At 45.5% G+C, this 14,429-nt stretch overlaps 1 protein-coding gene across 1 annotated transcript in view; it reads left to right on the top strand.

Annotated features, from left to right (window-relative positions):
- Nucleotides 1-14,429, top strand: part of DNAH7 (dynein axonemal heavy chain 7) — a 2,019,015-nt gene that overhangs the window by 616,843 nt on the left and 1,387,743 nt on the right. The window contains exon 23 of the mRNA XM_078680414.1: nucleotides 9,984-10,093. Within this exon, the coding sequence (XP_078536540.1) occupies nucleotides 9,984-10,093 (110 nt within the window). The remainder of the gene's footprint in view (nucleotides 1-9,983; nucleotides 10,094-14,429) is intronic.

Here is a 14,429-nt window from a genome sequence, read left to right as displayed (position 1 = left end):
CCATTGCTTCAGGGCACTTTGTTTTATATATATATATATATATATATATATATATATATATATTGTATATATATATATATATGTATATATATATATATATATATGTATGTATGTATATATATGTATGTATATATATATATGTATATGTATATATATGTATATGTATATATATGTATATGTATATATATGTATATATATACATATATATCAGCAACATTCTATTTGGAATAACTTTGGCGCCGGTCGACGAATCTTTGCGAAATTTTCAAACCTTATGGCCAGCTCCGCTCCTATTCTGAAAGTCCTGGGGTGATTCGTCAAGCGGGGGCCAAGAAAAAAGAGGGGTCCCAAAACGTGTTTTCCCCCATGCAATTTTCCATAGGAACCTTTAATCGCAGCTACAGCCCGAACTGCTGAATTTTGCATTTGGGATGATGAATCCCAAATGCAAAAATTGCACTCACAAAAGGCAAGATTCTGAGAATCTTGCCCTCTGCGAGTGCAATTTAGCTTGATGAATCAGGCGGTTAGATCTTAACCCATCCCTGGCTCTACCTTTTTGGATATAACCTGGCACATTATTTTTGTAAATTATGGGATAGGGTAAACTACCTGTACCACTACAAGTCTTTTATATGCTGTATACTGTGCAGTTTTAACTTAATGTATTATTGTATTCATTTTTCGTTGTGAACATTGTACATAGTTTCAAATTAATATTGATTATCTTAGGAGAAATGCAGGTAGGTAGGACTGTGCAGCGGACCTCGAGCTGAGGTTTTTGTTTTTCCCCCTCCCATAAGACCTTAGCTCCGAATGTAAAACTATTATTAGTATATCTTAGAAAGGGGAGCAAAGAAAGATTTAATATCATTTTATGAAGCATTTTTATAATGTACTGAAAATTATATTGTCATCTATTTATTTTATTGTAATATTTCCTTTCTTCGTACTTTTGTGGTCTATTTTAATAAACCGAATAAAGTTTGTTATGAAGATGACGTGGGGCTGGCTTACCACCTTCCCACTGCTTTCTGGTCCTGATGAAGCGCCAAGGATTAACTTGACCATTTAAGAAGTAAAACATGTTGACCTCTTTTTTCAGCTACTAGAGGACATTTTTAATCCCATAGTAACACCAACCTGTGGGTTTTTTAATCTGACAGGGAAATTCTTCTATTAAACTCAGAGTGATATCTCCAAGCCAGATTTATCTAGTTTCACACTCACTTTTCACCACCTCTCTGGAACACCCTCTCTAGGACACCCTCACACTCATCACATGGCAAGAAAAAACAAAAGATCTCCGCTAAAGTGACCCTTCAGGGGACCTGTAGGGCATTGCTGCGCCGACTCGACGAGGAGCACATACCCGATGATGAAGCATGACATACCCAGGGATATGTGAGGGCAACAAGAAATACTCTTGTTGACTGTCCTTCATAAACTGGTTTAGCACCTTGCAGTTATTTCTCTCTTTTTCTTGACACTCTTTGTTTCTTACCAGGAACAGTAACTCCCATTTTGAAAACAATTAAAATGAGCGACCTTTGTAATAGGGATCTCACCAGTAGTGAAGCTGCGCAAATTAGTATTCTTTGGCCCACAGGTCATGGTGTATGATTCTCAATGTTTTTTAGTTTTTTTTTAAATTGTTTTTATTGATGCATATATACTCCAAACATATACAGACATTCATTATAGCAACATGTTATAGCACATTTTTCCTGTAATATGAACATATACAAGTAAACAGTGCAATTTTCTTGTTTACCCTTCTCTCTTCTATTTATTAGAAACTTCTACAAACTCCCCCCCTCCCACCCTCAGCACTTATTGAACACACAATTCTTAAATTTCCTGGCATAGACCCATGTCTTTGTATCCTTATGATTATCCTAACTGTCGACTTTCTTTCCTTTACATTGCGTATGTTACATTACATGATATCTGGTTCCGCATCCCGTCCTGTAAGTGAACCAGGGACGCATTTCTCGTTGGGCCCGGGTACATAGCGCCAGGCGTGGTGTTTTAGTGTTGATACTCATCCAAAGTGCGCTGTGGCGCATGTCTCAATCTCCGTCAGTATCAAATTCCAATCTAAAGAAATGTGCATTTTCCTAAGGCCCCTGCGTTCCTCCCTTTGTAGTTCCAGACCTTCCGCCTTCCCCCATCTCACTACCTCTCCGTGCCAGCTCTCAATGTCAGGCAGCCTCGGTGACTTCCATCTCATCGCTATCGCTCGTTTTGCCAACAGCAGCGCTAGGTCCACAAATCTAGTAGCAACACTCCTTTTCTTTTCTTTGTGGCCCAGACCCAGGATGCCGTACAGCAGGGACGTATAGGATCTGTTCGGGGCAACTGTCCTCAAAGTTTCATGGATTGTAACCCAGTAGTGCCCGAGCTTAGGGCAGTCCCAGAACATATGTAACAGACCTGCATCGTCTATGCTACATCTAGGGCATTTGTTCGCTGACTCCGGGAACATTGCATGTATTCTGTGTGGGGTTAGGTATGCTCTATGGACTATCATTAACTGGATAAATTTGAATTTCGGATTACGTGCTACTTTCTTGGGGTATTTCAGTACCTTTTCCCATTCTTTGTCCCTGAGGGCCTTGCCTGCGTCTACCTCCCAGCGGGTCCGGAGGGGCTGTAGTGACACCGCTCTGTCTTGTCGTATTCCGTTGGTGAGCCATTTCGTCAGGTGACTGCTCGTCCCCATTAGGTATTGCATGGTAAGTAACGTGTTTATAACTGGTTCCTTTCCGTCTCGTGCCCAGTGAGTGGTTATGTAATGTGTCCGCTGCGCATGCGTGAGGAACAGCGCCCTCGGGGTCTGGTGTAACCTGGTGAAGTCTGCACAGGACAAAAGGCTTCCCTCCGAGAAGAAATCCCCCACACATAACACTCCTGCTTCGAGCCAAGGTTTCAGCCTGCGCTCCGTGAGTGTGCCAGTCCCCAGGGGAATTCCCAGTAATGGTATTAAGGGTGCGTATGTAGAGCGGTTATTAGTGTATTTGATTGCCGCCTTCCAGTGTCTCAGTGCCAGTCTGAGCAAAGGTGGCGTAGAGTCCGGTATCTTAGCGCGCGGGAGCAGTAAACGGTGGATAGCTCCTCTAAGCTGGCAAGCGTAGCCATATGCAATCAGGTCCGGCACTCCCATGCCGCCCCCGTCCGTCGGCAGTTGTAATTTCACTAGGCCGATGCGTCGCCTCCCGGTCCCCCACACTAGTTCCGTTAAGACCGTGTTTAAAGCTTTAAAAAAGGGCATGGGTATCAGTATTGGTATGTTCGTGAAATAATATTAGTCTGGGCAGCACTACCATTTTTGAGATCGTTACTCTACCCGCCACTGAGAGCGGCAATGTGTTCCAGAAGCGGACTTGTGTCTTAAGGGTGCTAAGGGCTCTACCAAGGTTACCCTCCAGTAGATCCTGCGGCTGTCTATAGATCTGTACACCCAAGTATTTGAAAGTCTCGGGAGCAATCTGGAAGCTGTACGGTATGAACTGTAAATGTGTGTCCTCAAGAGATCCATGAAAACAGTACCCATAGAATTTGCCCTCATTGATCGTGAGGCCCGACAGACCCCGGAAATCGTCAAAAATCTCTGGTAGCGGTGTTAGTGGGCTCGTCATATCTTTAAGGAACAATAATATGTTGTCCGCATAAGCGGAGATAATATGGTGAGTATTTAGACTGATTATTCCTTTGTTAACTGCCACAGTCCTAACCTTTATCAGCAAGGGTTCTAAGGCGATAATGAAGAGCAAGGGCGATAGTGGGCAGCCATGTCTAGTACCCTTCGCTACTTCAAATTGCCCAGAAATACACTTATTGGTTCGGACACGTGCTGTGGGGCCATGGTAAAGTAATTTCACCCATGCAACGTATTCGGGTGTTATGCCGAATTTGCCCATCACTGCAAACATGTAGTCCCATCTCAGGGAGTCAAAGGCCTGTCTAAGGTCCAGGGAGATACACCCTTCGGTGCCGCCATCCCTACCATCCTGCGTCATCAACTGACTCAGTCTCCGCAAGTTCAGTGTGGTGCTCCTACCCGGTACAAAACCACATTGGTCAGGGTGTATGATGTCCGCGCTGCATTGGGAGAGTCGGGTCGCCAGTAGTTTACTGAGGATTTTGTAATCCGTATTTAATAAGGACAGTGGACGGTAGTTCTCCAGTCTTAGTGCGTCCCTACCCGGCTTCAACAGGGACACTATCAATGCCTGCAATGTCGTTTCTGGCAATGTGTTTCCTTCTAGGGCTTCCCTGTACGTGGTGTGCAATCTTGGGGCCAGAGTATCAATATACGTCAGGTAAAATTCAGCCGGTAGGCCTTCCGACCCAGGAGCCTTGTTACGTGGCATCGCTTTAATGGCCTGTCTAATTTCCGTTAGTGTTACGGGTTTCGAAAGCTCAGTCCGTTGTGTAGGTGTCAGTTGAGGGAGTTGTATGTCTGAAAGGAAGTATTCAAAATTTTGTTCCAAAAGTGGGGTATGTGGGCTGTATAAATCAGTGTAATAATTTTTGAACGTGTTATTTATATCCAATTGAGTTTGTGTTATCCTCCCGCCTTGGTCTTTCACCTCCATTATAGGAGTGCTCTCTGGAGCGTTGCGTGTCAAGCGCGCCAGTAGAGGGCCTGCCCTGTCAGCCTGCGTGTGCTGTCTGTGAGTGTATTCCCTATAATCTATCACGCGGAGTTCCTCTAATAGTTGTGCATGTTGAATATGCGCGTCTTGTAGTTGAGTAAGGTTGTCATCCGTACCCGCAGCTTCGCTTTCGAGCATCGTCAGGCTGCCCTCCACAGCCTTGAGTTTGTCCAATACCATATGTTTAACCCCCACTTTCGTGCCCATCGCTATCCCGTGCATAGTTGCCTTAAACGCATCCCATTCAATTGGTCTGGAACTGGCCGTGTTCTCATTTTCGTTAAAGTACTTTGTGCTGGCATCCAGCAAAGCGGATTTAAAGACCGAGTCTTCCAACAAGCCTGGCTGTAAGCGCCACGTTGGTATGGGGATTGGAAGCCTCCCCCATTGTAACGTTAATTCCACTGGATTATGGTCCGATAGTGTCTTACCCATATGCAGCACCGACACCACGGACCCAGTCAGCGACCGTGAAGAGAATATACGGTCAATTCTAGTGTGTAATTTGTGTGGCGGGGAATAAAATGTGTATTCCCTATTAGTCGTGTTCATTGTCCTCCAAGTGTCAACAAGTTCCCACCCATCTGCCCAGGTCACCAGCGCCTCAGCCTGTCTTCTACTGTCAGTTGCATGAAGTGGGGGGTGTGACCTATCAAGTGTGATATCAAACACCACATTGCAGTCCCCTCCTATCACCCAGTCATGTGTTACCCATCCTGATAATACTCCACTTACATCCTGAAAAAACTTCGATTGCTCTGATTTGGGTGCGTATATACAGCCCAGGATGATGCTTAAACCATCTAATAGCCCTCGTATAAACACAAATCTCCCTTCCTTGTCAACCTTATGCTCTAAGACTTTGAATGGGACAGTGTTCCTAATCCAAATGGCTGCCCCTCAGGAGAATGCCGAGTATTCCGTAGCATATAGTTGGCCCCTCCATTTACGCAGCAGTTTAACCCCCTCCTCTCTATTCAAGTGAGTTTCCTGAAGGTATGCTATTGAAACATGACGCCTATTCAGCTGTGCCAGAACTCTGTCGTTTGTGCACTGAGCCTAGGCCTCTCACATTCCAGGTGCAGATTTTATAATTATTAGGAGTCGACATGACAAAGAGTATTTCGCACATGAGTCATTACCCTGAATCTCATCATAGACATCATTCCGTTATATACTGTAAGTGTTACATTTGTGCTGAACTCCCCAACTTTAAGGTCCCTCCTCCTAAACTGTGAAGGACCAAACCAGAGTACCCAACTGGGGTAGAAACAGATCACAATATTGCCTTTGCCTAGGGGGGTGCGCCCAGTCGTGTCCTACTGGCGGCTATCCACCAAAGGTCCCACTCGTTGGACCTCCCACTATCAATGAGTAACGTGGTACCTTTCCCCTCCCTCCAAACAGTCAGGCTGGTGCATTTCTACTTTACCAAACTGTATCCGCAGTGTTACTGTTCATAGGTCTTCCGCCATCTGAGCCGTGATGCGTGGGAACAATTGCACGCTAGCGTCTGTATCCGATGCAGCCGTGTGGGAGCTGGCTTGACTGGTCATGTCCATGTCATTATTTGCATCGTGTGCAGCCAGTGCATCTGCCGTCAAAACTGCAATTTCCGAAGAGCTCCCCACAGCCGCCTGAGCTCGCCTTCCAGGTTGCGAGACCTCCACCTCCGTAGCTGCACGTTGGTCGGGGTGCGTTCTCCAAGTGACTGGGTCTCAATCGTTGGCCTCGCTCGGTCGATCGTCTTGGGACTGGGGCGGCGTGAGGGTCACCTCCATCCATTCCGAGGCCTCCTCCGGGGTGTAGAAGAAAAAGGTCTTGCGGTCGTGGATGATTTTGAGCCGTGCAGGGAAAAAGAGTGAATATTTCATGTTACGCTCCCGCAATGTTCGTTTCACTTCCCAAAAGGACGCCCGGGCTTTCTGTACCGCTTGGGTAAAATCCGGGTAGACGGAAATTGTTTTGTTCTCATATTTTATTGGGGTTCTCTCCCGTGCGGTTTTCAATATTGCGTCCCGGTCTTTGAAGTGCAAGAGTCTTGCTATAAGCGGACGCGGAGGGGCTCCTGGTTTCGGCGGTCTAGGGGGCACCCTGTGGGCTCTCTCCACACTGTACATTGGGGTGAGGTCCTCTGGGTTCATAATTGTCCTCAGCCATTCTTCCACGAATTTAGTTGGGTTCGTCCCCTCACTGCGTTCCGGCACGCCTAAAATGCGTACATTGTTACGGCGAGAGCGCCCTTCAGCGTCATCCACCCTCTAACGCAAACCTTTAATTTGGCGTTCCAGTTCCTCAAGTCTTGTGGAATGTTCAGTCTGTTGGGGGATCAGATCAGCCAATGCAAGTTTGTGTTCAGCTACTCTTTCCGACAATATTTTTGTGGTCATCTTTCAACAGTGAGAGGCCCGTTGACATCGTGTCCATCAGTGTTTCTAGCGCTTCCCTGGAGGCCCTGATTTCCGTGAGAATAAGGTCCAGCTTGGCTTCCTGCATCCCCAGACCTGTCGGAGGAATCATGTCTTCATTGGAAGAGGCCAGGGGATCCCCCGAACCAGAGGAATGAACCACCGCGCGTGACACTGGGTCTGGTGGACGGGTTTTGTTTCTCACCATGGTGTGACTGGTCTCTTTGCGCTATGTCGAGATACCGCGACGTGCAGGTTCACTATTCCTCTGGGAGGCGACCCGACCGTGCGCACGCCCGTGCTTGATCCGGAGGGGGAGGGGGGCGCCCTACCTCTCGCCACAGTCCAGCAGCCGCCTCGCCTGTTGACGATACCAAGCGCTCGTAGAAGTCCCTGGTGTGCTTATAACTGACAGAGTGATAGCGCCTAAGGGGATGCTCCCAGTGTCTTCAAAGGGCGTTCTGTGCTCGTGATGTCACCATTTTTGGTCTTACTGCCTGGTAAAGTCTGCCATCAAACGCAAAAGGACTATCAGGTTCCTGGGTAGAAAACCCCTGTGGGGTATTCCGACGTTGGTCAATGCTCAGGATATCACCCCTATCAAGCCCTTGTGGACCGCAGTGTCCGTGTGTGAGGGCCTCGTCCGCTGTCAGCTCCGTAGTAGAGGGGGGATGGCGGGGAGGGGGGGAATAGGCTATAAGCTTTCCGTGCACACCCCGGCCCCATGAGCGCCGCCGCCGCCGCTCCTCCACCGCCGGCCCCCGCAATGCCACTTATGTCTCTGCCATCAGGAAGGGACGCCTCGGGTAAAGACCTTAAGGGGATGCAGCACCGTCGATCTCCTGCGCCCAGGAGTCAGGGAGAGCTCACCTCCGATGCAGAGCAATGGCCGCCTCCGTCGTCCGTGGGCATGTCTTGGGCGAGCAGCCCGCCAAGGTTCTCCCACGCTCACCGGGCCTGCTCCGTGCCGCTCGGGGAGGGCCAGGCACTGTTACCCTGACACGGGCAGGGACCTGGAGGTCTGGTCCCCTCGTGGGGGGATCACTCTTCTCTGTGCCGCGCCTCCGGTGTCGGTCCCCAACTACACTGAGGCCTGCGGTTTCTCGTTGCTCGGCTGCGAGGCAGCGCGATCGGTGCTCCTGATCGAGCGAACGGGGAAGAATGCGGGGCCCGTGTCACTGCCCCAGCCGTGGTCCGGCCAGAGCCTCCTCTTAAAATGCGTGGAGAGGGGGGCGCGGGCAAACACCACCCCCCCGGCCTCGACTCACTTCCAGGCCGCCGCTTCTGTCACTGTGGGCCGGGGATGGTCTACTGCCTCCAGGCCCCGCCGCCGCTCTGAAGCCGGACTGTCGTGAGGCAGCTTGCGAAAATCGGAGCTTCCACTTCTCACCCTCGGTAGATACCCCTTTCCAGGTATGTTCGGGGATGGGGTTGTTTGGCACCAAGTTTTCAGGATAAATAGCAAAACGGGGGTTTTAAGACGGAGCTAGGTCAGCTCACGTCTGGCATGCTCGACTTCTAGCCACGCCCCCCATGATTTTCAATGGTTAACCTTTAATTTTAATGCACCCATGAATGCAGTAAACAGTCAAGTAACTGCTGTAGGCCATTTGCGGTGTGAGAAATAAGCACTGCATCATCTGCGTAGAGAAGGACAGGCACAGTTTGGTCACCACCCCTTTGAGAGACATTCCATCTGGCCCTCAAAACTTGATGGAGGTAATTTTATATAAAATAAAAAGGTCGCAAAGAGTGGGTACATTATCCTTCCTAGTCATCAAAAAAACCCAAAGATTAAAGTGATTTTATAGTAAAGTTAGATGGTAAGACCTTAACTTTGTTAAATAAACAAGTGAAGCAAGCATTCACTGAAAAAGCAATGATTAAAGTAATAAAATAGTTAGGTGTTAGAATGAGACAATAGCTAATGTTTTAAAGCCCAGATGCCACTAGAATACTCCAGTTACAGTTTAGTGAACCATAACTTGCGCCCCCAATATGCACTGCTTATGACCTCACATATTAGATCACTCATGACATTTTAAATGACCTAGTATGAAAGCCACGTATATCAATTTGTTATATTCCATGACAGTGGGACCATGAGAAGCAGAAAGAGTGTTCTCAAGGGCTGCAGCCAAATCTCAGCTGTGCCTTGTCAAATGTATAAGCAGTAACTTTTAGTCAACATATTGATTTTATACTGTGCTGTTGTAGAGAACAATATTACATGTTTCAAGTTTATTGACTGAAGGAGTCCAAGACCTAAAACCTCACAAATTTAATGAACAGTGCCTTGTTAAGTATATACTTTTTGGAATAATTAAACTTTTTTCACCCTGGAAGCTGTGGCACACACAAACTGATTTTGTTCCGTGAAATGTGTGCTGAGCATTAATGTGGAAGCTAAACAAGAATCCACTTGTTACAATTCTGAATTAGAAGTTTAATGAGCAAAACAAGACTAGAAAGATCAAATTTAGATGTTGATGCACCGGATGAATATATTATTACATTTGCAATGTCAAAGGAGCCAAGAATATTAATGTTCAACTGTTAGTCAAGGTGCGAAGGTGCATATTGGGCACCTTTGCAGGAACGCCGGTTAGATAAAGCCATGCCGTCTTCCAAAGACAACAGTTTCACCATCTGACTTTGATGACTTTTATAAGATTCAGAATCTTGCTTTGGGTACCAGAGTATCTATTATTGAATATTGTTGATGGTTTGTAAAGGACACATGGTGGCAATAAGTGAGACATAATTGACCTGCATAATTGTTTTTTTAATGCTAAAAATTACAAGCTTTCTCAAACATTCTAATTCTAACATTATTCTGATATTAACAACCAGGGGACTTAGCCTTAAACATTGTGCTGGCTCTAACTGTCTTAATTTCACGTCTTCTCCATAGGAAAACCAGTTGCAAACAAAAATGATCAATGCAGGTCTGCTGTATGGATATGAGTATCTTGGCAACACTCCAAGACTTGTAATTACGCCCCTCACAGACAGATGCTACAGGTAAAAGAAAAACTTTTAATATATGATAGCATTACAAATATGGGCTAGGTATTTTAACAGTATAGACTAGACAGCACCAGTGGGCCTTTCAAATATATTTATCATTACCATGTGGGACAACCCATCAATTTGAAGTTTAAAGGAAAACTTGCATGGCAAAGTCAATTTCTCGGAAAGGGAAGATCTCCCTACCTCTGATGTGAGTCCATGTGAGCTTATATAACTATTGTACAGCCTCCCTGCTTCTTTTGTCAGTCTTAGTTTGTGCATGCCTGCTTCCACTCAACCTTCCCATTCAAGTCTCTGTGTGTTTCTCCACTCTCTTCAAATAACCTATCCTTCCCTCGACTGTCACAGTGTATGAATATCACACAGCCTATCTAGGTGCAAATACTTTTCTATTCACTACATCCATCCCATTGTACGTATATTTCATGGTGATTGGATTTACATTAGTATTTATAAACACTAGCAAATCTCAACGTATGTATGTGCATGTAATAAATGTATTGGAAGACATCATTGATATTTTTGGCAGTGCCCGCTTCCCTACTTGATCCATTTGTAAAGCTCCTTAGAAATTAACTAGGCTCAAACACCAGCTGGGCTGTTTGAACTTACATCTCCCCTTCTGACACTGTCAGCCTTTCCTAATTCAGCTATGTGAAGCACGCTTTTTAGAACAGTAATATTGATCCTTTTCCTTTTACTAATTGGATTATGGAGCAGATTTTCATTGAATGCTTTTGAGTGTCAGCAGATTTTCAAGTTTTTTTTATATGAAGGCAGTCATTTTTTCCCCCAACCATTTCACCTCAACTGTATTGTCTTAACTGTTCTCTCAGCTACCATTAATCAAATGTTCATATTGCAGTAGTAAAAATGTCTAAAGAGATGATCCTGCCTTGTGCTAAGTCTTTTTAGGTCGAGCATTCGAGACCGCTTGTATATACTTTAGTATATACTCATATGTGTACGTACTTTGTGGGCTCTGGAGAACAGCCCTATGACTCGTCTGCTACCGCGTAGGAACTTTCTTTCTGTTCAACTGTCTCTATTTAACTGTCTTGATAGAAAACGACCAGTAGAGGTCAGTAAAATACCAGAATTGCTTTCTGCTTGTTCAACTGCCTCTATTTAACTGTCTTGATAGAAACGACCAGCAGAGTTTCGTAAAATACCCAAATCACTTTAGCATTCTCTAGATTCCAGTCCATAGAAATTGTCTTCCACGAGCACTCGTAGACAATAATATGTTTTTAAAATCTTGTATTCTCAGTGATATGACTACCGAAGGTCCTGATTTTATATTAAAAACAGAGCTTTGGACTACACCATTTCCCGCTGAAAGGCAATATTTCTCTCCATGTCTTCCCATACCGGCGTGTCACACAGTTTGGTGCTTACTTTCCCTGTATGTTAAAGAACAGTAGATGTTTCAGCACCCAGGCCAATGTGCTACCTAGCTACATACATGTAAGGTCCCAAAGGCAAGACCAATTGTATTGCAAAGGTTTGTTTCTTGGACTGTTCCACTGAGCTGAGGTTCCGATGACCCTAAAACAGTTGTGAGCTACAACGCTGATGAGTAGTTCAGGAACTCAGTTTCAGATCAAGCATGGTATTCTGAAACTAAGGACTCCAGATCTCCTGCAGAAAAGAGTCTTTTCTGATAGATACATCTGCCTTGTGGATTCCTCACCTTGTTCCAAGCCCCCCGTTCTTGACCATTCATGCTGAAAGAATGGTTCTCAGGACCAGGGCTGCTTTTCTTCCTAAGATGGTAACTCCCTTCCATCTAGGACAATCCATTACCCTTCCTACCTTTTATCCTCCCCCTCACCCTTCCAAGGAGGAGGAGAGGCTTCATCGCTTGGACCCTAAGAGGGCAGTCAGTTTCTATCTCGATAGGACTAGAGACTATCGTGTGGATGATCAGCTCTTCGTGGGTTTTGCTGGCAGCAAAAAGGGCAGAGCGGTGAACAAGCGCACACTTTCCAGATGGATAATCCTGTGCATCAAGATTTGCTACTCTCTGGCTGGTAAGGACCCTCCTGAGGGTATCAGAGCTCATTCAACTAGAGCAAAGTCTGCAACATCCGCTTTGTCTAGAGGTGTTCCTGTTGAGGACATTTGCAGAGCCGCGACTTGGACCTCCCTCCACACTTTCGGGAAGCACTTCTGCTTGGATACCGAGGTGAGGAGGGACGGCCACTTCGCGCGCTCTGTCCTCGAAGATTTCTTGGTATAGCAGAGTGTACGCCCTCCTCTGGGAGTGGGGACTGCTGTGGGACTCTATTCACAAGGTGAGGAATCCACAAGGCAGATGTATCTATCAGAAGAACAAGTTACTTACCTTCGGTAACGCTTTTTCTGGTAGATACAGTATCTGGCTGTGGATTCCTCAATGACCCACCCGCTTCCCAGTTGTCCGCTCTGCTATACCTGAGTTTATGTGTTTATATTTGTATATATTTTGGGTTTTTGAAACCTCTGCTAAGCACCATGTGTGCAGTTTATGATTTGTATGTACTTTGTACACTGTTTATATGTATATTTGCTATCGTTGGTCCGTCCGGGTGCCTCGAAGGCACGAAAAAAAAGGCGGAACTGACGTCATCACGCCGACGTGGGCCTAATAAGGAGTCGGTGACGTCAGACGGAGTTGCGCGCGATGCCGTGCTCCTGACGTCGTCCACGCCGAAGTGCTACAAAGAATTTTCCGAACGTTGCTGACGCAAGGGGGATATTCACAAGGTGAGGAATCCACAGGCAGATACTGTATCTACCAGAAGAACAAGTTACTTACCTTCGGTAACGGTTTTTCTGGTAGATACAGTATCTGCCTGTGCATTCGAAGACAATAATATGTTTTTCAAATCTTATATTCTCAGTGATATGACTACCGAAGGTCCTGATTTTATATTAAAAACAGAGCTTTGGACTACACCATTTCCCGCTGAAAGGCAATATTTCTCTCCATGTCTTCCCATACTGGCGTGTCACACAGTTTGGTGCTTACTTTCCCTGTATGTTAAAGAACAGTAGATGTTTCAGCACCCAGGCCAATGTGCTACCTAGCTACATACATGTAAGGTCCCAAAGGCAAGACCAATTGCATTGCAAAGGTTTGTTTCTTGGACTGTTCCACTGAGCTGAGGTTCCGATGACCCTAAAACAGTTGTGAGCTACAACGCTGAGGAGTAGTTCAGGAACTCCGTTTCAGATCAAGCATGGTATTCTGAAACTAAGGACTCCAGATCTCCTGCAGAAAAGAGTCTTTTTAGGTCCATATCACTGTCCCATCTCAGCAAATGGGTTTTGTACCACAGGCTCCATAATTTAAATCTTCCAGCGACCCACACTGACATCGCCAGTGGTCCATCAAGGTCTCAGCACCATTGAAATGAAATGTTGTGTGATTCAAGTAGCAAAATGCTTGACCCTGAGACAGCTTTCACTATTGAGGTATTCCTCAACATCAGAGTCTTTGACCGGGAAACATACGTCATGGAGAGCTTCAGTGTCGTGCACTACATAACTGACCTTGAATGTAGAAACAACAAGAGATTCCATTGGAGAATCTTCAGGAACCACTGGAACTAGTTCCATTTCTTCTCATTAGCTCTTTGCAGCATAATTATTACCGTGCCTCTGCTGGACCGGAATACCATCACCCTGCAGCACTACCCAAAGGGAAATCCTGCTTCAAAAGGGTCAGAACATCTGTACATACTTCAAAGCATACAAGGGGCACTACCCGGCCATCTAAGCCATAATCGTACAGGCTGCCCCAAGATATTACTATAGCAGCACAGCAATCAAATAGGTTGCACGGGATCCTAACAAGCAGAGTGAGAAAACATATGGTATGCAAATATATAATCGTGAGGATGACCTCCGCATCCACAAATTATGAGCAAATAACTTAATCTCGATTTCTCAAAGGTGAAGATGGTAAGGTGCATGCATGTTGTAACATTAAACTTCATTTGGCAGCAGACTGTCAGCAATTGCAGAACAAAAACAGATCATTAAATAGTCTCATGAATATATTACAAGCATACAATTATGACAATACCGAGTACCAAATGAACAGTATACAAATAAAGATTACAGGTGCACACAATAAAACAATGCACACTCCAGCCACTGTAAGCATGGCATAAGCAGTGGTTGGCAAAGGTAAAACGGAAGCAGACCCATTACAATTAAAACTGATTATAATCAATAAAGAACCACCAAAGGCAACAGTTGCTTTTCTGTAGAAACTAGAAAACATTTAACTTTGCTACTCTTTTACCAAAGTTTTATAAGTACAGCCTCTACATCTATG

Source organism: Lissotriton helveticus, chromosome 3_1, assembly GCF_964261635.1.
Source record: "Lissotriton helveticus chromosome 3_1, aLisHel1.1, whole genome shotgun sequence".
In the NCBI taxonomy this organism is placed as follows: Eukaryota; Metazoa; Chordata; class Amphibia; order Caudata; family Salamandridae; genus Lissotriton; species Lissotriton helveticus.
Note: the sequence above shows the minus strand (reverse complement) of the source record. Positions and strands in the feature narration are given on the sequence as shown.